This window comes from Thermobia domestica, chromosome 6 (genome assembly GCF_964235325.1).
Source record: "Thermobia domestica chromosome 6, izTheDome1.hap1.1, whole genome shotgun sequence".
Lineage (NCBI taxonomy): Eukaryota > Metazoa > Arthropoda > Insecta > Zygentoma > Lepismatidae > Thermobia > Thermobia domestica.
Genome location: NC_137459.1, coordinates 258,985,223 through 259,010,599, shown reverse-complemented (window position 1 = coordinate 259,010,599; position 25,377 = coordinate 258,985,223). Strand labels below are relative to the sequence as shown.

Below are 25,377 nucleotides of genomic sequence, written 5' to 3'. Positions count from 1 at the left end.
CCTTTGCAACAACTTACATGATTTAATATATTATTTTTATTATTACTATTTTGCTATATTTAATTGTCTGGCAAATAAATAGTCTGGTACGATACATATATTGCAAATGTTTAATCATTCAATGTGTAATAAGTTGCAAATAGTTTTGTCACTGATTATTCTAATTTTAATCGTTCTAAGGAATCACTAATTTGAACAGCTTCAGGTATTAAGCCAAGTTCAAAATAAAATTGCAGTGATGTCTGCTATACATTAGAAAAATCCCGAATGAATAAAATATATAAATAAATAGTACAGTTTCAAAATTATGGTAAATATTCTTCGCTTAGTTGTGTTTGCATTATGTTAATATTTATTGTTACTTACAAGTTTATTTAGTAATCATTCGAACACGTGTGCATGCTCTTTTTTCAAAAAAATGAATAGAAACAAAACAGTAAGAATGTAACAAACTTTGAATGAACTTAAAAAGTTCATTGCTGAATTATGTGTGTGTGTGTGTGTGTGTGTGTATGTTATTTGCGATTTTTTTCAATTTTGAGTCCTCTATTCGATAGAGCATCAAAAACTATCTCAAAGAAGTGATGGAATTTTTCGCGTCACTCTTACCGTTTCCGAGATATTGGCCAAAAAAGTTTCGATTTCGGGAGATTTAAGGAGTCATATTTCGGGAACACTACGTCATAGAGAGATGATGTTGTTGATCAATACCAAAAAGAATTGTGAATATATTGGTACCAAATAGTAACCGGTGGCCACTGGTTATATCTGCATGTTTAATATATATATATATATATATATATATATATATATATATATATATATATATATATATATATATACGATGATTAAAAGTGACAGATCAATATAGCTAATTCAATAGATCCCCTAATACTCAGGTTCTAAATATGTAAGTGTATTATTTATTGAATTTAATAAAAAAGTAATATACAATTTCATATAAATTTCGAAAAAATTAATTCTTTTTAAGTTCGTTGTACTTTTTGTGGAATATTCATAGAATAGACTAAAACTGTCAACTTCATTATGTTAAAAGAGTAACACCACTTCCTTATTTTAAAACAGTAACACTACTGGTGTATTTAGGATTTTGATTGGGAGACTGTAGCTAAACTGAAAATAGCAATGAACATGGCGTTATTATAATATTATGTATTATATATCGAATGGAGACTTTTTTGAGCGGGAAAGTCTCAAACTGTGAAGACGCCTCTCCGTAAGTTCGATAATCCACTCAAGGATCAAAAAATACTCCCCTTCACTCCGCAAAGAATGATTTTTCTGAAAGAAATCCTGCATCACCAAACAGTAGTAAAGCATTTAGAGAAAGCTGGCTACAAAAATAAAAATATGGAATGAAAATAAAATATATATGTCTAGGTAGTTCACATGATCTGACTCAAAAATATTTACTCGATCGAATTTTCATCTGCGAATCTCCACTGAAACGTAGCAAAGTCGAGTCATTTCTGAGATGCTTGATCACGAGTGACAAAAAGTGGGAAATCTACGACAACAATGTGGGAAAAAGATAGTAGTCAGAGCAAGGAAAAGCTTTACAATCTGTGATAAAGCTCACGCTGACGCCCAGGAAGGTTATACTGTGTGGTTGAATTGGAAGGGCATTGTGCACGCTAGATGCCACGAGTTAGACTCGAAACTGTACTGTCGACAGGTGACTTCAACTTTTGCCTATTCAAGATTCGCCTAATGACTTCAGGCAATGGAGTTTACAGATGTTAACTCAAGAGAAAGTGTAGGCGAATCTTGAATTCAAGATTCGCCTTTCAAGATTTGCCTAATGCAAAATTATGTTCGAAATACTGACATGAAATGACACAAAAATTTGTAGTTTCTAAATTAAAAAGAAAATTAAAAGGTATATATTAAAACAGTATAAGCACAATTACACTATATGACTTAATATTATATATTTCACATCGAAATATGAATACGTTTTATGAACTTACAAAATCTATTACAGAAAACATAAAACGAAGTATGTAACATAAATACTACAAGAGTTTGCATAGATCATAAAATAAAATTAAACAAAACACCAAGAATCACTATAAGCACAATTATGGTATACGAATAGATAGTATATCCTTGACATCGAGCATCGACATTAGAAATGCTAATTTTTAATTAAGTGCAAACTCTTTAGTCCAGTATGTAGGGGTCTGAACCTGGAAAAAAATAGTAAATTAATAAAACTTGAAGAACATCTTTTTTCCATCAATATGGGTATATCCTAAAATTGTCCAGATTCTACCTTAAGCTTCCCCCAATATGGCTCCCATACGTACTTTGGCCGCCGACGTCTATAGAACAATCATGTTTTCCTTGATTTCTTACCTTAGGTTCATTTATATGGTCTTGGAATTTAAAATATTTTGTAAACAAAATATTCTTTCGTTTGATATACAATACATCTCTATAGGTTAGGTAGGTATATTTGCAAATGATAGAGTAGGCTTGTGTCGCTTAATCTTGTATATCCGTTTCCTTCGAGTGTGTTTTTCTGATTTTTTAAAGTATTTCATAGAAAAGGCAGATTTCATCAACCAGCCAAATGTTTAAATACGTAAAAATACAGGAGGAAATATGAATGTCGTGATAATGTTTTTACATGAAATTTCAGGAAGTGACACGACTTTGTCTCTGTTCCAGAAAGGGAAAAGAGCTTGTTAGAACTAGTCGAGACATAAACAGTTAATTACAACAGGTTATGATTATATTCAACAAATCTACTACGAATCCTGAAGAACTAGTAAAAGTGGGATAACATTTCTAATTACACTTTTATGTATCGCATGATGGTGGCGCACTGGCTTTCTGTCGATATTTCTCATACAGAAGGCTTATTTCACACCAGTCACTCATCCTTCAGTTTTACCCATAAGAGCAAATGCGAGCAGACTACACGTACTGAAGCTATATCATCAGGAGCAAACTTGGAGGAAGATATTGCAGGAATTCATTGGGGATCAGAAGAGAAAATAAAGAATGTGACCCAATTACTTATTTGGATATACCAGCACTAAACTCCTTTCTGAAGCTGATGTATTGCAAATGTAAAACTTTCATGTACTTAGTCCAGCTGTTCGTGTTCGAAATATTTTTACCCAGACATGTGATTAATTGTAGGGAAATCACATTTTGGAAATCACAAAACAATTTGGTAAAAGCGACATGTATTGAACTACCCACGAATTATGCGTTATTTTTATGAATCTTTCAAAGTTCCTTCTTTCTTTTTCGTTTTAGTTTTTCAGTGTAATAGGTACCTTTCCTGTTCTGAAAGAAGCAGAATTTATGTGAAACCTAAATTACTAAAATATAAACGCTCTCCTTAAAACTCGTTTCTTCAACGACTTTTGTTATCTGAAGCAGCAGTGGGTCTGATCCAACCCAACCGTTTCGTTTATGTCCCAACAGTGTACCTTGCCAGAGATGGCTTAATTTTTGTGTCTTTTATGTACTATAAGTGATTTCTATCCTTTTTAAAAACTTAATTTTGCTTGAATAACGTTTTCTCTATGCATTTTGCTAATTAAGTTCACAGAAACTTCCGTATAATACCGTATAATACCCCATTATTCTCAAATTAACTTATTTTGCATATATCAATTGAAATTATGGCATGTTGGTATTATCTTCATTTTTTTACTTATATAAATGTTATATGTATAAAAAAGACAAGGAAATCAGAAAAACAGGCCTGAAAGAAACACAGGTACAAAACTAAGCGATAAAAGCCTACTCTATAATTTGTAATTTTATATCTACTTGACCTATAGAGATGAATTATATATCAAAGGATATTTTATTTACAAAATATTTTGTTATAAGTTCCAAGACCGTAGAATTGAACTTAAGGTAAGAAATCAAAAAATCATGATTGTTCTATAGACTGTGATATACAAATTGGAAAATGGCAGCCATTGGATGAGGCTCAACAGGGATGTTCGAGAACTTTTAGGATATTACTGTACTTGATGAAAGGAAAATATCCTGCAATTTTCATTAAGCTACTAATTTTTCCTGGGTTTGTCAAAGTTTTCCCCAACATACTGGACTATTTAATAAGTACGCGGAAATAGTTTCAAGAGAAAATGTTAACTATTAATGAGGTGCAGGACTACCAACGTATGCGAGTTAAACCAAATTGTTTTAAAAAAATCAACTTTCACCTAATAAGAAAATTAACTCTGTGTCATTGCTTTGATTGACGTTTGCACAACTTGGAGGTATTGGGCGAATCTCGAATAGGCGACACTTGAAGTCCCGCTGTCGACAATTAGCACAAGTCCGCCTAGTAACTCAAAAGAAACAGCCGATACTGGTCAACAGAAAGTTGTCGCATACCACACTAATAACGTAAGACAGCATACATCTTTGACGACTCGTCAGAAATTGAGAAAACTTGGCTAGAAGATGATAATACATCCTCCATATAGCCCGAATCTGGCACCGTCAGATAATCGTTTGTTTTGCTCTCTGGAGATCTCCCTGGTGGTGTTACGTTAGTTTCAGAAGAGGCCACGTGTCACAAAGTTTCTGACCAGAAACCACATTTCTTTTAACCAAAAGTTCTATAGCGGCGGAATTATGATGTTTCCGAAAAATGGCATTCTTCAAACAAAATGATGCATGTGTCGCTTAATAATGTTTTCAAGTCACAATAAATGCATTCTCAATTTTGACCTCCAAAGGCTTAATATTTGTTTATATACTCTTGTACAACCTGATATTTTTGATGGTGGTAGCAGTAGTAGAAGTAGTCTAGACTAATAATTCAGACATTCATGGTAAATCCTTGTATTGTGTCTTGTAAGGTGAACATACAGTGTTATTTTAGCTTATAAACCTCCCGGGGTCTTGTTTCGGATATGTAATTTTTCAACTGACATTGCAGTTGTTTGTTTTTGTGTTTAATCATTTTGCAGCTGTACAAGTTAAGTTTTCTTTTTTTCATTCGTTCTTTCTTTCTTTCCAGGATTACCATCGATTCGTTCAATGCCTGATATTTCCGCTGTTGCTGGAGAACCTCTCTACATCACGTGTCCCGTGGCTGGTTATCCGATCGATTCAATCACTTGGTTTAAAGGTGAGTAACGAACCGAGTTAGTCTTTTTAACGATCAAAGAATCGCCTGTTGAATATATATGATTAGCTATTCCCTTTTGTCAGTAGCAGTCGCTTCTTTTAGGTGCACACGAAAGCCATTGCCAGTTCTTTTCTAACGTCTGATGGAATCCAACCGCGAACATTTTTACTATATAGTGCAGTCACTTTTAGTTTTGAAAGAGCATTAAAAAAACATACTTCGAGAGTAAGCAGACAGCTTGATGAATACGTGATTAATCTAATGGCTACGGTAAACGGGTATGTATTTACTCAGATAATTTTCGTGTACTACAGAAAAGTATGGAGAAGCCAAATACGTTCATGTAGAACATCATTTTACAACGACCTTCAAACCTTAATATCACAGTAAATAGTAGTATGTAATGAATCTATTTCCAGTAATGAATATTTTACTAATGATTCCAAAACTAAATTAAGTAATGACTTTAATTACAATAAATATGGAAACAGTAGTTTTAATATTGTTGACACAAACACATATTGTAATTTGTATATTGTATGATGGCAATTGCCCGTCTTGGGTTCTTAAGTCAGTGAGTGAGTTATATAAAGCGAATACACCTGTAGGAATGTTGATTGTTTCTTCTAAGTAACATATCTCAACTGGAGGTGACTATAAACCGAACAAACAAATGGTGGTTGGCCTCCTATCTCTCGCTTGTGAATGTAAGCCACGTTCTTATACTCCTCTTGAATTTCATTAAACAAATATTAACCTTGCAAAAAATAAAATAACTTTCTGGGCATTTACGTCCACGTTATTTTTATTTTAAAAAATGCCTCCAACAACAGTTTTGTTACTGTACTAGCATTCTCAGGGGCTCAATTTGCCTTAATATTTCATGTGTCGTGTTTATTACTGGAATAAAAACACTTTCTAGGCCTATATTTGTTCAATATCTTGACTTTCGCTTAGACCACTAGAATATAGACAAGTTTCAGTATAAAACTACATTAACAGAGCACTAAAAATCGTGTATGAATCAAGCAAAGAAGAAATAGTACTCTTTTTGAGAACATTTAGATCGAAGAAAATACTGTAAGAAGAAAACACCATTATCAAATGGATAGGAAAAAAACAACGATATTCAGACACGTGACACAAAGTTATAATACCACATGGGAGAAAACATACTAAGGGAATTAGCAAAATATTGAACTAATACCAATAAATATAATATAGGAAATAAGAACGTCAGTTAAATATATGCTGCTACTTTTAGACAGCTAAAATATGAATGAGGAATTGATCATATAATAATCTGGGAGAACGACTAAAGAAATAATAAGAGAATAAATCAAATCAAATAAACAGGGTTAAGACTAGAAGTAGTTGTGCAAAGATATAAGCTGCTGTTTGAATATTTACAAAGTACAGTCTTGTCCGTTAAATTTAAAACACCAGCAATGAGACACTCTATAGTTACAGCATTTACAGAATACTACTTGGAACATGACAGGACAGTGAAATGATCAGCAATGCAGATCATGTGTGCCAGCCAGACTTCTTCATAGCTGTAATCAACCGCAGTTACATTGTGAGTGTACTTTTAATAGACATTGCTTTGTCTGTCCATTGAAATGTGAGTCATCGGCGAGTGGTCGCAAGAGATAAGAAACATGAATACTCTGGATTATTCTACCACAAAATTGGTCTCTGTGATTGACAGATACCAACCACCAGGATACGAATATGAAATCGATAAATCAAAAGAGGAGGGACATCCTGAACATGGAGGACCCCAACGGTCCGGTCACACTACCGACCGAGACGACAGATTCACACAGACCCGATAGCCACATCACAAGGACTTCCGCAGGAATTCGGTAGGTTTGAGCATCAACTAGCTTTCACGTACCTTTTAACGTTGTATTATCTAGAGCAGCGTTTCCCAACCTTTTTCAACTGCGGCACACTACGGGTGTAACTGGAATTCTCGCGGCACACTCATAGCTTTATTATTTGTAAATATAAAATACTGTGGTATTTTTTTCTGTGACTAATGATCTTTCTCACAGAGAAGAAAGCTCGATCACTGGTTTTCCCCCGTGGTTCATCACTATGCATACTTTTCATTCTAATTTAAAAATAGAAAACAATTCAATGAAATATTGGAATCAGGTTTACAAAACTACGCTTTCTTTTTCGAAAACTGTATCCAACTTTTCACTAAGAAGATAGATCACTAAATAACAAACGAACAAACAAATCTCTTTTACTTTTAAGACACAAATGTAGGTAATTTGTATGCATGTTTGCTTTGTCGAAAATATTGAATGATATTTTAAAATTTCAGATTACGAAATAGTCTGCTACAATAAAGGAGCAACAATGGTCATAACAATGATAACAAATACTTTTTTCAACATTAAAATTGTACACGGTATAAAACTTAAAATTGAAGCTTCATAGTAATGTGAAAAACAAATATACATTTTCCCTTATGTCTTCCAATCTGATTGCTATATAATTAATAATTTTGTTTCGATTTCCCCGCGGCACACCAGCAGCCCATTCACAGCACACCAGTGTGCCGCGGCACACCGGTTGGGAAACGCTGATCTAGAGTATCGGGATAATGTTTAACATTGTCTATAGCTACTGGCACCTCGAATTCACACCATTGGCATCTACAGTACAATTGGTATGTGTAAAATAGGTAGAGTCGAATGGGTTAACATCCTGTTTCCCGACATTTTTTTTTCCTTTTTTCAACACCGTGCTGATTTCACCCACGTAAGGCGGCCTCAGACTAAGCAAGGAATATATTCTGCATTTCCTCAGTAGCCAGCTTTATGATAGGGGTACAATTTTATTTTTTTATCTCGCATTTAATACTCATTAAAAGAACGGTGATTAGCCACCCTTGCATTGCTTATGTGCCGTCTGGCTGCCTTGTAGTTCCTGAGTGAGACAAGTTTTCAACAGGACAATGCGCTAATAAATGTGACACACAATGTCCAATTTATTCCTGACTAGGCAAATTCTTCCATTACTTCATTGGCCCGCATGTTTGCTTGGCTCCAGACCTATTGAACATATCTGATCCACTATTGCACAGAAACTCGCAGAACAGAGATGCTGCTTTAAGAGCAGATGAAAATTATCAATATGTAGAAATCATAAGCATAACGATATTCTAATACAACTTCTAATCTCTTCCACCATAAACCTAGCAGCATTGCAGAAATCATTGATTTTCACAGTGACTACATACGATACTGTGTACTTTACATATTGCTGGGAACCCAAAACGCCGCCATGTGTCTCTCTGAGCTGGAAGTGTAATGATTTCTTCCTTTAACGTATCGTCAATCCAAAGGGAAATTTAAGAGGGAAATATAATTTACTTTACAGCTTTGGTCACTGCTTAAACACACAAGTAAACAACTTTGTCTGCATTAACTTAAGTATGAGTTACTTTTCCATGATATCTACATGACGCATAAAAGCGTCTAAAATTAAACATTTATACAGTAACGTCGTATCAATGTAAAAAAAAGTCCTGTTAGAAATGAAGTAACAAATCTTCCTACAATAAATTTTAAGTATTTTCATAAAACTGAAATGCCATAAGGTTTACAAGTAGGTACAGTTGTAACATGATGACTAGAAATGCAATCCTTGAAAATGAATATAAATCCTTTCATGCATGAATTATTCCTTTTTCTTTAACGTAACAGATCGAGTGTTGTTTAATAAAGTGGACAAGCACATAAACTTTCTAATTATATAGTTTCAAATAATCATCTTTTTTTATGATTTGCATAAATATGAAATATGAATTGTTCCAATTTAATTTCCTGTTGGAAATGGATTAAACAAATAATGTAGGTAGAATTCCTTGTTAAGCGACTAATTAAACTATCTTCGAATTACAATGTATTGATTTAAAGGAAAGCTTGCCTTTACTCGCGTAGAACGCAGAGCATGTAATATTAAATTATGTTTCCGTAATACAATGATCTTTGTTTATAAACTACATTAGATTTACTATAGAGATATACATCAAGCTGTTTTATCCGGAGAAATCAGCCCTGGCAGAACACGGAATAGCGGAAGGACATACAGTTTTACTTTCAGACACTAAAATTATTTCAAAGAGCTCAAAGCACTGGGATAGGATAATTAAAGATTATCTTGCCATATTACAAGAACCCAACAATATCAACAGGGATACAGGATTTCAACTCAGCCAGACATGGACACCAGTCAAAACAAAGCATGTATGAATACGACCAATCAGCGTCAAGCTATAGACCATCCAATCAGAGACACGGATTCTTACCCCCCCCCACTTACCTCTCCTATATATAGTACACACTCTCGAATGTACAGGCCTTGCCGACAGTCGGAGAGCGAATAGGCTAAACTGATCCCAACGGGATGTTTTTGTAGGACCCTCACCCTAACACACACACACAATACAGTTGCTCTGGATACCTTGCGGTGTTACACGAAGGAGCCACTTAAACACACCAAACCAATTCATACATACACTCTATTCCCCACTCTTCCCCCCAACTGGAAGCAAAGCGAACACACGTTGAGTGACTGCCTACTTAAAAAAAATGAAGCAGAAGCAGGGGCGGATTAAAGGAGGGGGCGAGGGGGGCGATCGCCCCCCCAAGAGCCCTCTAAAATATTAAAATTACACACACTGCCGCTCGTAGCTTACCGCCACAAGAACGAAAGTTTGGGATCATTCTTGCATTATTTCAAAAGAGGGTTAATTCTTTAAATTCTATTTAAAAATAGTCTCTGTTTAGCATGCTGCGTTACGCTAACGATAATTCGAGTCATAATATCAGATAAATCTCAGGAAGAAGGACGATGTTACTTGAGGCCAGAGCATCTGGAAAACTATCCATGGCTGGTTCTTTCCCATAAGGAGAGGGATCTTTTTTGTAAATATTGTTCACTTTTTGCAACTTTTTTTTGGGGGGGGGGCTACCGAAGAAACGTGCCTCTCCAAACTCTTGAGATTAAATCTTTGAAGAAATTCGCTACTTTCTACGGTATTTTAGAAACTCACATCAAAGCACAATATCACATTAACGCTCTTGAGGTCGGAAAAGCGTTTCTGAAAAACTATTGGGAAATAGTGTAATCAGTCGTGAATCAAATCAACTCGTCAAGAAGACAAGTCATCCAAAATCGCGTTAAACTGAAATTAATGTTGGGAAATGTGATATTCCTTGGAAGGCAAGGCATTGCTTTTCAAGACCACACGGACAAGGGCGCCAATTTCTCCGTAAATTTGGGGGACCATTCAGATGCAGAATGTATATATATGAGGATTTTAAGACAAATTGCATTCAAATTATGTCAAATATTGTATATTCATAAACACAATAGGGAGGTCCACATGAGATTTGGGAGGCCGGCCCCCAGGATCGGCGCCCTTGCACAAGGACGGTGCGTGTGCGGATAATTGGACCTCAGATGGTGACAGTGCAGAAACTAAGTTCAATGAGGGCAATTTTCGAGAATTGTTCAAATTTAGAATGGCTTGTAGTGACGATCTCTTAAAGAATCACTGGAAGAAAGCATCGAAAAGGACCATTTTTGCCAGTAAAACCACACAAAATGCCCTCATTGAGGGTTGAGGATGAGAAATCACGTCTGTAAAATTGTCAGTCGAGTGCGAGAGGATCAGTTTTATTCTATTATGTTTGATGAGACTACGGTCGTTTCGCACACATCTCAGCTGTCTTTGATTCTAAGGTACGAACACATGGGTGAAATAAGAGAAGACTGCTTCGGTTTCATTGATCCTCGATCAGCAGAGCTGAAAGGTGAGGACATTGGTTCGAGCTCGGAATCCGAAGACGCAAAACCGCCCGAACTCTCACTGACTGGAGGGAAAATTGGAGAAATTGTTTTATCCTTACTACAAGACTTCTCACTCGACCCGAAAAACTCAGTTGGTATTGGTACAGATGTTTGCGCCGTCACGACCTCTCAAAGTCGCCGGGCAGTGCAGGAGATCCAGAAGGAGGTTTTAAACGCGCTGCACTGTTCATATTGCAGTCACAGCCTCAACCTGTCAATCTTCAGGTCGTCGTCAGTACAGTGCATGAGGAACTGTCTGGGAACAACGAAAGAGATCATTACGTTTTTCACCGCATCGTCAAAACGTAATACTGTCCTTAAGCTTATGGTTAGTGGCCAGTTGGAGACATTGTGTGAAACGAGATGGGTTGAATGGAACGACGCGGTGTTACAATTTCACGTGCAATTTCAATAAATAAGTGAGGTTCTACAGTGTGTTCCAAGTGATCCAAGTTAGATACAGCAGCCAAAGCATGGACACTCTCTTCTGCCATGCACAACAGCGAGTTTATCGTAACTATTACGTGTCTTCAGGGTGTTCTCACGATAACCCTCCCCTCAATCGACTTTTGCAGAAGACAAATTTAGACATGAACGCAACATCAGATGCCATTCTGGACATTATCGCAGCATTAAACAAGAAGCGTTCAAACAGCAAAGAATTCAAGGCAACTTTCGAAGCAATATCCAGAATGGTTACCAGTGTCGACGTGCAGATTCAAACTCCTCATCTCACCCAAAGACAACACATCGTACGAACTTCAGGGCAGATGACACGGCATCTTACTACTGAAGAACTGTCTACGTTCCGTTGATAAAGTCGGTTGTAGAAGACCTCAAAACTCGTCTTGCGCAGGAAGTTTTAAATGTATACGGACTCAACATTCTATTGCCAACACGCGCAACTGACTAAACTCTGAGCAGCAACTTCCGCGTTCTAGCAGAAAGATTTTACAAAACTATCGGAACTCAAGAAAAAATGCTGTTTTCCCTCTTTAGTTCTGAATTTGCAATCTGCACTTCTAAATGGAAGAGAATTAAAGAAAAAGGTGGAACTCTATCACGGACTGCGTTGGAGGCCTTGACCACCAGCGACGAAGATCTTCACGTGACTATTCGAAAACTGCTGCGCATACTTGTAACCCTGTGGTACGGATTCCACGTTAATCAGTAGGTCTCATATAGCCTCGCTGCTGAAAGGGACGTTTAACTCAACATCAACTCAACTTGTAACCCTGCATTCGAGCGTGGCCAGTGCAGGACGATCTTAATCCACATTGCACCGACTGAAAACGTGGTAGCGATCTCGTTTTGGTGAAAAGCGGCTGAATGGACCAGCACTTTTAAATGTCATAGGGACATTGTCGTAGATCGCGACATTATATCGACAAATACGCTTTGTGTGGTATTCGCCGAAAAGCGTGTTTTGCGTTGTAACTTGTAAGTTCTTTTGTCCTTTTGTTGGATTCATTTTACTACAATACAGAAACATTATGAGCGTTCTAAAATATGTTTAACCTGATATTTTTTCTAGCGAAATATTTAGTAAAGCATAGCTACGACCAGGCCTGTAGACAGAATGGGCCTTATACTGAATCGTTCTGACGCGTGATTAGTGCCATACTAAAGAGTTCGACTAATATGTTCCCTGCAGTAGTAAAGCTTTTAGTATGACGCTATTCATAACGTCAAAATGACTCTGCATAAGGCGGAATATCTTTTTCGGAGAGGGGGCATTGTGGTGAAAATTCCGTAGCAATTATATCTTTCACCCTCTTTTCCTGAATCCGTTTTACCTTTCTCTTTTTTGGGGGGGAGATGAATTTCGGGGAACATATCCCACTCTACAATAAAGAGCCCCCCCTAAGATTTTTGGTTTAATCCACCAATGAGCAGAAGCACTAGAACACTAGAAGCAGAAGACAGGCGAGCAAGGAAATCTCCAAAGGTGACCAGCAACCAGCAAGAAAAAAACAACGAAATCCCACACAGACTACGCCGGAGAGGGACATCCAAACCGCACCGGAGCGAGACCCACTGTCGGATGATGACATGCCACCGGAAGCTACTTTCTCTCCTGCAACGGGATCACCTAACTCCAGCTACTCGAAAGCAGTGAAATCTCCCAGCTCACCATCGCAACACACCCACTCACCTACCAATAAACCAAGACGCACAAATATTAGAAGTGAGTAAAACTGCAGTTTCATGGACATGCCTATAACAGCCCACGCGCGGAACCCCCCACAGCTAACTGCAACCAAGATGGAAGAAAGACCAGCGAGGCGCAGCAACATGACAATCACATAGAAACCCCAGAACCACAAGTGGAGACAAGAGGAAACACAACCAGACCAACAGAGAAGAGCATGAACACTCACCATCCGAGAGAAAGACCATCTAGCACGAGCGACAACGAGACAAACGAACTTAGCAGTCAGCAGAAACCTCAAAGCACACAGAACAGAGTACACAACTCATATGAGCGAAGGATCTTCTCTATCGTTGTATTCAATCCTGACCCTCGCAAGACGAACCGGATAACTCTAAAGAAAAAGTTTGCAGAAATTAAACCAGTCATTAAAGCCACTTTATGCAACCTCAATAGAAACAACGGTGTGAAAATTATTGTCAACACTAAAGAAGACAAGACAAAATTTCTGGATGGATTTACAGTGAAGGACTTTTGAGCTAATGCTCAGTGGAACACTAATGACTACACGAAACGGACCAACCTACCACCACAGACGCCACAAGCCACCTTTACTTGCGTAGTACGAGGAGTCCCTGTTCATTTAGACATCGCAGAAATTATTGAAACACATTGAACTATGTAACCTGTATAACTGCACGTACTGACGAACGGCGTTCAAAAACTATACATATCAATGATCACGAAAAGTTGTTGAAATGTTGATTTTTATCCCTCCTATCGTCTTCATGAGTAAAATGAACGTTGTAAAATGTAACATTGTGTCACTGCAAATAGAATTTCTCAACTACATTCTTTTCGAAATATTTAAAATACTCTTATTAAAATTTTCTAAACTATTTCTATTTATTAACATCTACTATTTTGTGTTATATAGTTATATTGGCGAACTTTCAAAGCCTATGTTTGAATATTTTGCATATACGCATTTTTGCACTTTACAAATTAGCAAAATAAGATGAATATTTAAAACTATATTGTTTGTAAGTTCATATATGTATTTTGTGAAACTATACGCACTCCACTTTATTAAGAAAGTAGAAAATTCGCCGACGGTAGGATTCGAACTTACGATCACAAACTGTTTTCATAAACACCGACTGAACTAGTTTTCAAAGAAAAAAAAGAAAGAAACTTGAATAACGAACTTTAAAAAAAATGTATTTTTACTTGCTCTTACGTCAATTAACTTCTGTCAACAGGAAGACGAACGTAAACATGGACAACAATAAAAAACACATTCCATAAGTAGGTCAGGAATCCGTGTTGGTGTGGGTAGTACTCAACTAAAAATTGAGAACAGGAAGAAAGCTATGATTCTCATAGTATCATTCTTTCTCTCCATGTGTTACATCCGCGTGTTGGAATTCAGTAGATCAGATAGAAAATGAACATCAAATCTTGATTTCGAATGATTTGCCGGAAGTTTAAATATGGTCCTCAATGTTCCTTTTAAAAAATAGAGTATGTAATATTTTTAATGGCCACTTTCTAATGGGATTCTTTTTAGGCTGATAGTTCATATTCATACAACAAGATTTCTCAGAATGTTTTTGTTAGTTTGAAAAAAAAAACTTGTTCCGCTGTGAATTATGAAATAAGCCTCACGAATATCCTCACGTAATATATCACGGGTTGCGTGTGTTCAGCATAGCTTAGGTAATGGAAGCGTTTTTAATTAGGCAAATGATGTGCGATTAGCCTTGTTCGGATGATGCATTGCTTTATATATGTCATATTAGAATTTTTAATATATATCACGTCACGCTATACTGTGTTTGTTTCAGTACGTGTTCTCCGCCTAATTCGCATGCATATGTATTTTTCCAACTACATTTTAAATAAGTAACGAAACAAGAATTTTCAAAGTAACGCTTATTTCACATTTTGTACTGCTGAACGTGACGTTCTTTGCATTGACCTTGAAGTTATCAATTTCTCGCTTGTTTTCGAAGAAAAATTCAAAACTGATTAGAAAATCATGATTCTATTTGATCCGAATTAATAGCCTCACGTTCTTGATCTCGAAATTGCAACATAATAATTGTCTTGTCAAGATTATCTACGCTATCTAACTTTCAAAACAAACCTATACCTTGAATGATGTATTTTCCAGTGCAAATTTCTTTCGGAGCTTCTAAATAGCAAAATAGTTAACATTTTTGCTTTTATAGTCCTGTTCTCAGTTCCCGGTGGGAGCACAATTTTCATTAGCCTCCCGGGATGAAACGTAGAAGTTCACACTAGAAATGGCTACAGTATAAATAATGGTTCTATAAAACCATATTTGAAAAGCATAAGTATTCGCCGACTACCAACAAACTTCCATATAAATTTGTTACACGCTGCAGCATTTACTCAACTTAGTTTGTAAGATATCCTTTCTCCGTTAATGTCAAAATCCTCTAGTTTCATTCTGGATGAGTTGTGCATTAGGCATCGTCAGTAATGATACAAAATGCAACTAGCACCCACAACTGAGTTAAAAGTTATTGTTACTTAATTTTGTAGGAGATTTTATGGTAAAGGGATTAATGAAAACAATAATTTCAGTAATGGTTACGTAGAAAGTATTTCAGACTAACTAACTAACTCTATGGCCTATGGAACCCGGAGGTTCAATGCCGCGTTCACAAAAGCTCTCCACTGACTTCTTTCCTTAGCTAACTGGATCTAGTTTCTGCTTTGTATTCCAATCTCTGCGAGATCCATCTTAATATTATCCTCCCATCTGCGCCTAGGTCTTCCTAATGGTCGTTTTCCGATTGGCCTTCCAGTCAAGACTTTGAAAGCGTTTCTACTTTCTTCCATTCTAGCTACATGACCTGCCCACCTAAGCCTCCTAGACTTGACGACCCTAACAATGTTGGGTAAACCGTATAAACTATGTAGTTCCTCGTTATGAAGTTTCCACCATTCCCCATTCCCGTTCCTCTTGGGCCCGAATATTCGTCTCAGGATCTTGTTCTCAAATACTTTCAGACACTTAGAAGTATTTCAGACACTTAGAAAATATAGAAGAAACTAGTTTCTGTGATGTCATATGGTTCTAGCCTTCACTAGTCTAATTACAGCCTGCCTGGCCTGGATAAGTCTGTTTTGACAAGGATCAACGAATAAATAAGTGAATGAATAAATAATATAAGTATTTTGTCTTTTAATTTTTAAATTATACCACACTGTTGTCAGTTGTAGATTTGAAATTCAGAGATGATTAATTTGTCGTAGAGTTTCCTGTTCATCGTTTGCTTTACATTCTTAAAATACTATACAGAATGAAATGTATTCGCTCCGTGTCTATATAATTTTAAATTTGTCTGTATGGAATATTTAAATAGTTTTTACTCGCATTACACACCACAAACATGGTCGAACTGTAGTAAACGTCAACTTGCATAGAACTCCTTAAAATTTAAATGTCGATTGAAGTTTCTTGGCCTATAAAGAAACTTGGATAAAAGGTTATGTTGCCGGCTAACATGATCGAGCAATCAAGGCTAGTAATCGCAACAATTGTGTTTTTTTTCGAGGGATCAAAGCCCGCTCAGGGCATAGATGTCAGACTTTGTTCCTTCGTCATTAATTTCATTATTATCATTCATTTCTTGTATGTCCCCTTTATCCGAAAGGTAAGAGCAAGTTGTATTCCTCTCTCTGCTTCCTGCGAATTTTATAATTAACCTTATTTGCGTTAGTTTTGAACGTTGCTTGAGAATACGTGATTAGAAAAAGTATTAAATACATCATGAAGCTAGTATTTTAGAAAAAAAGTATATGACTACTATAACTGCCACCGCTGTTACTTCCGGTCTGGCCCAATCCAACTGTTTACCCTTTCTGTCTTGGAGGTACATGAAGTTGACACTGTGTTGCAATTTGACATATACCCTTGAACTTCCCTAGCTATACGGCTTTTGCTTGTTGGCGTGACGTGGCAACAGCCGAGTACTTTTAAGGGCATGAAGTTGTCAGCAGCCAACGAGAAGCTCGCGATCTTCTGTTTCAGACGGTAGTGCTACGTGATTGGAGTAGGGTTCATACAGTGACGCGAGCAATGTAGGCTTCACGGTAGACAATGTGATGTCAGTGCAAGAAAACAAGATCATCTTTCTGACGATGAATAATGAAGTCCTCTAGAATGAAATAAAATGAAGTACTTGACAACAAGTGGATTTGGATTTGAGTTTAATGTCCCTTTCAGCAGTGGGGCTATATTAAACGTGGACCTACAGCTTAATAGAGCCCGAACTATGTGAACTCCCACCAGAAATCGAATCTGGGTCTCCTGCACCAAAGGCGCGTATGATTACAACATACCCACGGGGGAACTCATGACGACAAACAGAAACTGTATGCATAGAAATCAATAATAATAGTAATGCAGAGGAAGTGAATCAGTTTAAATCCTTAGGCATAATGGTAACAAATGAGAACAAAGTAGTAAGGGGAAAGAAAAAATAGAGGCGGGAAATGTAAGTTACTTACTCCTTGCCAAAAGTTTTAACGTCAATACTAATATCAAAGAAAACAAATATAAACCATATTTAAAAGCATAATTCTGCATGTCGAATTACACAAATATATAAGCTAGTCGTGGATCAGCAAAGAAGAAAAGAGCCTCAAACCAAATTTCGATAGATATAAGTAATTATAACGAACATAATTATTTCCTCTCTCTCTCTCTCTCTCTCTCTCTCTCTCTCTCTCTCTCTCTCTCTCTCTCTTTCTCACTCACTCACTCACTCTCTCTCTCTCTTCTTTTTACAAAATCTACACGTTTCCTCTGATGTTTTGTGTGTCTCCTAGAGTGAAAATATTGAACTCAAAGATAACTACAAAGCGTAACAGAGCTGTCCATATGGCGATATTGAATTCAATGAACTAGTAAGTGAATTAAAAACATTACACAATACTGAGCATCAATAACAGCAGGTTGTCTATATCATATTGACTATCTATTAAAACAACTGCTCCAAAGGTATGAAGATTTTAGCTGCAATATGTCTTTCAAAATCCACTTTCTTCACCCTCATTCTGATTTCTTTCGGGAAACCTTGGAGGCTTTAAACGAGGAATATACTGAGCGCTCCCATCATGATATCTCAATCATTGCGGAGAAGTACTAAGGACAACGGGAGGCAATTATTTTGGTAAATTGCTGCTGGACTTTACATGGGGACGTTCCTTACACAAAATACTCAAAGAAATCGTCAATTAACGCCTTTAAGATACGTTGAACATATGTAAAGAAATCTGACGCTACAGTTCTCACTGATACGGATAGCATCTTAAATAGATGGAAATATTTCTTTGACAATTTGCTTAACACGCAACCAAAGACTAGTGTGCGCGGAGAAAAGGAGGTACACACCGCAAAACCGTATATTCTAGAACCCAGCCGAATAGAAGTAGAAACCGCTATAAAGAAATTAAAGAAACACAAATCTCCGGGTGCAGATGAAATTCCGGCTGAGTTAATTTTAGATGGAGGCGAAAAATTGTGGAACAATATACACAAACTCACTCTCCTTATCCGGAACAAGGAAGAATTGCCACAACAGTGGAAAGAATCAATCATTGTTCCAATCCACAAGAAAGGCGACAAAACTGACTGTAATAATTATCGAGGCATTTCTCTTCTGTCAACATCCTATAAAATCCTTTCAAATATTCTATTAGCAAGATTGACCCCATATGCAGATGAAATTATTGGAGATTATCAGTGTGGATTTAGACGAAATCGATCACCTATCGACCAAATATTTACCATTCGCCAAATACTCGAAAAAAGTGGGAATACAATACCCCGGTACATCAACTATTTATTGATTATAGAAAGGCGTACGACTCGGTTAGGAGAGAGACACTATACAACGTTCTTACAGAACTTGGAATACCGAGAAAGCTAATTAGATTAATTAAGATATGTTTGAATGAATCCCAAAGTAAAGTCCGGGTAGGAAAATTTTTGTTCACGAGATTTCACGTCGAAAATGGCCTGAAACAAGGAGATGCGTTGTCGCCATTATTATTTACCTTTGTTCTGGAATACGCTATAAGGAAAATCAAAGATAGCAACCAGGGCCTAGAGTTGAACGGTATTCACCAGGTTATGGCATATGCTGATTATGTAAATTTTATAGGGGATGATAGGAGAACAATAGAAAGAAATGCAGAGATCTTATTAAACACTTGAAGAGACATGGGTTTAGAAGTAAATGCGGAGAAAACTAAATACATGGAAGTGCATCGGGACCGTAATACAGCAAGTTATGGATGCGTTAAAATATTAAATTATACTTTTGATAAAGTTAATAGTTTCAAATATCTAGGATCAATATCAACAGAGGAAAATCATACTCACGAAGAAATTAAATGTCGACTAAAAGCAGGGAATTCGTGTTACTATTCGGTTCAAAATCTCTTGTCGTCGCGAATTCTGTCGAGGAGTTTGGAGCTTAAAATATACAAAACGATAATCATGCTTCTTGTTCTGTATGGTTGCGAAACATGGTCGCTTACTCTGCAGGAAGAACATAGACTAAAAGTATTTGAGAACAAGATCCTGAGACGAATATTCGGACCCAAGGGGAACGGGAATGGGGAATGGCGGAAACTTCATAACGAGGAACTACATAATTTATACGGTTTACCCAACATTGTTAGGGTCGTCAAGTCTAGGAGGCTTAGATGGGCAGGTCGTGTAGCTAGAATGGAAGAAAGTAGAAACGCTTTCAAAGTCTTGACTGGAAGACCAATCGGAAAACGACCATTAGGAAGACCTAGGCGCAGATGGGGGGACAATATTAAGATGGATCTCGCAGAGATTGGAATACAAGTTAGAAACTGGCTGCAGTTAGCTAAGGATAGAAGTCAGTGGAGAGCTTTTGTGAACGCGGCATTGAACCTCCGGGTTCCATAGGTCATAGAGTTAGTTAGTTAGTTAGTTAAATGTTATGTATGTAAAATCATAACAACCAGCAGCGGAGAGAAAGGAGACAGTTGTGCTCCCCTGGATTTTCGAAGGATGTTCAGTTCTTGGAAATACATTCATAATACAACCAATTTGCTCTCATATACTATAATACTTAATATATTAATTAAGGTGGTCCTTCATAACGAGGAACTGCATTATTTATACCGTCTACCAATCATTGGAACGATCATCATGTTTAGAAGGCTCACGTGGACAGGTCATGTAGTCAGAATGGAAGAAAGTAGAAACGCTTTCAGTTTTTTACTGAAAATCCAATCGCAAAACGTCCATTAGGAAAACCTAGGCGCAAATGGGAGGATAATATTAAGACCAATCTATCAGAAACAGGAGTAAAAAGTAGAAACTGGAACCGGTTGGCTAAGGATAGAAGACAATGGAGAGCTTTTGGTGAACGCCGCATTGAACCTCTTGGTTCCGTAAGCCATAGAGTTAGGGTAGTCCTTATTTTCCGACTTACGATATATATATATATATTTATATATATATATATATACAGGGTGTTTCAGATAAAACGTCTCCGAAACGGCTGAGAATAAAAAGATGAAACAAAACTGAGATAGGAAAATGTCATAGGGCGCCTCACACGAAGTTGTTATGGTGACCCCCAGGGCCCTCCTTCAAGGGGGCCCAGGGGCCAACTTCAAATTTTCAAACAGGAACATGTATTGATTCATACCTCATTCAATAGTAGTTGAAAAACGAAACAACTTTTGTAGGAAACAATTTTCGATTTGGGCCACCGTTTTTAAATGGCCGCAAAAAGTGGGTCCTATATCAGATAAAACGTCTAGTGCTTATAAATCCGAAATGGTTGAGAATAAAAAGATAAAACAAAAACTGAGATAGGAAAATGTCATAGGGCGCATGACATAGTATTGTCGTGGTGACCCACAGGGCCCTCCTTCAAGGGGGCCCAGGGGCCAACTTCAAATTTTCAAATGGGAACATGTATTGAATCATACCTCATTCAATAGTCCTTGAAATACGAAACAACTTTTGTAGGAAACAATTTTCGATTTGGGGCACCGTTTTCAAAATGGCCGCAAAAAGTCCTGTATCAGTTTGAAGTTGGCACCTAGGTCCCCTTCACTGAGTCTCCTGAGGGTCACCACAACAACACCACTTGATATGCTTTATCATCGTTTCTATATCAGTTTTTGTTTCATCTCTCTATTATCAGCCGTTTCTGATTTAGGCCTATAAGCACTGGACGTTTTATCTGATACAGAACCCACTTTTTGCGGCCATTTTGAAAACGGTGGCCCAAATCGAAAATGGTTTCCTACAAAAGTTGTTTCGTTTTTCAAGTACTATTGAATGAAGTATGATTCAATACGTGTTCCCATTTCAAAATTTGAAGTTGGCCCCTGGGCCCCCTTGAAGGAGGGCCCTGGAGGTCTCCACAACAACACCATGTGATGTGCCCTATGACATTTTCCTATCTCAGTTTTTGTTTCATCCTTTTATTCTCAGCCATTTCGGATTTCTAAGCACTGGACGTTTTTTTGCGGCCATTTAAAAACGGTGGCCCAAATCGAAAATTGTTTCCTACAAAAGATGTTTCGTTTTTCAAGTACTATTGAATGAGGTATGATTCAATACGTGTTCCTATTTGAAAATTTGAAGTTGGCCCCTGGGCCCCCTTGAAGGAGGGCCCTGGGAGTCACCACAACAACACCATGTGATGCGCCCTATGACATTTTCCTATCCCAGTTTTGTTTCATCTTTTTATTCTCAGCCGTTTCGGATTTATAAGCACTGGACGTTTTATCTGAAACACCCTGTATATATATATATATATATATATATATATATATATATATATATATATATATGTGTGTGTGTGTGTGTGTGTGTGTGTGTGTGTATGTCGACCCCTGAAACGGTTTGATATCAGACCAAAGTAATCCTTGAATAATAATAAACAGTGTCCCAAGAAACCTCAAGTTTTGAATGTATTTACAGTATACGCTGAGGCAAAGGAACTTTATAAGTTTGGAAAGACAATTGTAAGTTGATAAACATATGATTTAAGGTAAATTGGAATTAACATTATATCTGTATTTGTGGTGAAAAGCTACCCTAAAGTTATCTTATATATTGTCACATACCCATTCCTATTAAACAAATTTGGACCTGAATGGCTAACTTCAAAATGGCCGCCATGAAAATATTATACAGTAATAGATGGAATTCTATTTCCATTACTCCTAATAGAGATAGTCCATTACTCTCTAGCCATTCCAAACGTACCAGATACTCAGATACTTTTGCCTCATATTGTATACTGTAAATGTATTCAACACTTGAGGTCGCATGATTCATCATTTCATATTATTCAATTGAGCTTATTTTCCTTATGGTGGTAACTTTGGTCTTGTATGGAATCATTTTAGAGAATGAGACTCAAAAAACTCGGAAGACGAAAAATAAGGTTCATACTTATGTTTATATTATATATTATAATATTGTAGTTTATTTCCTGTAATTAACAAGAATATGTGTGTAAATAATTGTTGTTTTATATTATATATTATGTGCACACGTGCATCAAATTGTGTCTGTGTATGAGCGACTGTGCTTATATCGGTCTTTTGCCACCTCCCTCATCTTGTAAAATATCCTATGGGTGATCCTGTGTAAAATATTTACCTGTCACGATAAAACATTACGTAATATAGCAGAACTATTGTCATTTCTGGAATTAGCACATTTTTTTTTCTATAAAAATCAGACAATAATGTCTTTGTGACAGAAGAAAGACCCCATTTTGTAGACCAATTTAAATTGAAGAACGCAATGTTCTTAAGTTGTTTAATGTTCTTTGCTTTAACTATTAAAAATACCTTATTTAAATAGTATTAAATCAATTTGATGTGGTATTTAGTGACGTGGTCAGTCTTTTAACGACTTTTAGCGTAAGGATTCATAAAGGCGAAGGTAATTTTCTCTCTAGGCTTTTGTGTCTTATATAATTATGGAGAGAAACAAAAGATTCCATAGGTGTAACGAACAAGAAGGAAGACTTCACAATGCTAGATATAAAGGTCATAAAATAACAAATGCTTACTTCGTCCCTCACTCAACACCTGGCTCTCGGTGGGCAGCCAATTAACTGTAACCTAAATAAGAAGTTCTGCTCGAGTAAACTTTTGAGTGCACGTAAACTTCGTTTTCTTTGTGTCTACCAGGAATTCAACTTCTAAAATCTTCATTACCTACTTTCATTCAATATTTTGCAACTGTTGCAGCGTTCGGTAATTAAACAGTGTTATAATGCTCTTTAATTTACAGAATTTGGTTCCCTTTCACTGGGTGATCAAAATAATGGTTTCTACGGTTAGTATATCCATCTCTTAAACATTTTTCAAATAAATGGTCGTTCAGTTTTGTAACTCTATGTTCTAGCCCTTACTTGAAGATTATATGATTTTTTTCTTACTTCATTATCCAACATTGATGCTATAAAGGACAGATTATACTATTAATTAAGGCTCCGAGCTGCTACCAGAGTTTCAATTCGGTGTAGTTGATAGGTGTATAGAAATTTGTACATGAAATTTGGCAAAATAATTTAGATGGAATGTGGTGAATCTACCATTCCTCTATACAAGAAATTAATTTAATTAGATTTCCAGTTTGGAGAAAGTCATTTTAGAGGTCACTTTGGAAAGCCCCTTCCAAGTAACGTTAGACCTGAGATCCATTTCATATCTAGAAGCATTTATCTCTCGCGAAACGCACGGCTTTCCCTATTGCTTCTACTCAGGGTGCGAAATCATCATTGTCTAAGTGAAGGGAGATAGGTGTATAAAACATTTTCAAATTGAATTATTGGACATAAAGAGTCCATATATTTGAACATCCATAATTATTAAACTATGTGGAATTAGGCATACGGCTAACATGTGCTACAAATCGTGGTGCATACTACAGGAAACTTTGAAGCTGATAATTACATAGAAATGAATGTTAATTACAGATAAAGGGGGTATTATGAGCCTCCATTTTAACTTTTTTATACTTAGAAAATTCAATTTCAATTATTTTGCCCATTTTTAATGAAAACTTTATACTGTACTATAATAATGAAAACTATATTTTAAAAAAAAACTTTAACTATAGTATATTTCATAAAACTACTGTTAAAGTAAAAAACATTTTTAGCAACTTGTACGATATGAAAAAAAAGTCAAAGCAAGTCATTTCGTAAAAACAAAGTTTTGATCGAGTTATATGAGCCCTTGATAAAACATAAATAATTTTGTTTTGAAACATGCATGACAAATTTAATCATTAAAAAAATATTCATTGCAAAACTGAAAAGAAAAATATATTATGAGATGGAAAACCATCGGAAACTATTCATTCATTATAAGATATTGAAAAAGTCATTATAAATCCAATGGGAAGGACCATAAGAAATAAATTGAGGGGCTCACTACGAAACCATTTCAAAAGTTTTATGACATTCTCTATGTAATGTCTGTTTGCAAAATAATAATAATAATAATAATAATAATAATAATAATAATAATAATAATAATAATAATAATAATAATAATAATAATAAATAAATAAATAAATAAATAAAACCGTAAAAAATCCTTCTCACATCCTACGCAGCTGTTGTGTTCCCACATTTCATGGATAGCACATTGCACCCCAGTTCTACTCGGTTATCTACTGCAAATAGAACCTTGCAGAACACACAAACTGCTGCATTAACGAGAATTTCCACTCCGATTGGTATTTCTAAGATAGATTCCCCAGAACGGATATCTGATTCACGTGATTTCTTATCTGAATATTCAAGAAACTTTCCATTTCACTGCCAGCTTTCTTTCAGTCTTCTTTTTTTTTCTTAGCAGGCTGTTGATCATGTCTTTTTTTAATCCCTCAATTTCCTTTACCTTCGGCTAGGCATAATCTCTGTCTTTTCTGCACTAATCAAAGTTAGGAGGATTCATAAACTAAACACTTTGGGAAGGGCTCATATTACAAGCTTCACTACATTGGAATTGGAATATTTATAAAGAATCTTTGTAACTAGCAAAATTGCATAATATATCTACACAAAAACACCTTTTAAACATGCTCATTCATTACAATAGCATACTAGGATAGATTTAAATAGATATACATTGTAATTGAAAG

The 25,377-nt window shown here is 36.2% G+C and overlaps 1 protein-coding gene across 4 annotated transcripts in view; it reads left to right on the top strand.

The window, feature by feature from the left end:
- LOC145688485 (cell adhesion molecule Dscam2-like) overlaps window positions 1-25,377 on the top strand; it is a gene marked incomplete at its 5' end in the record, with an annotated part of 1,010,929 nt that overhangs the window by 715,639 nt on the left and 269,913 nt on the right. For all 4 annotated transcript variants that reach the window (XM_081762790.1, XM_081762793.1, XM_081762792.1 and 1 more), the window contains 1 exon segment: window positions 5,024-5,134. In XM_081762790.1, the coding sequence (XP_081618916.1) occupies window positions 5,024-5,134 (111 nt within the window).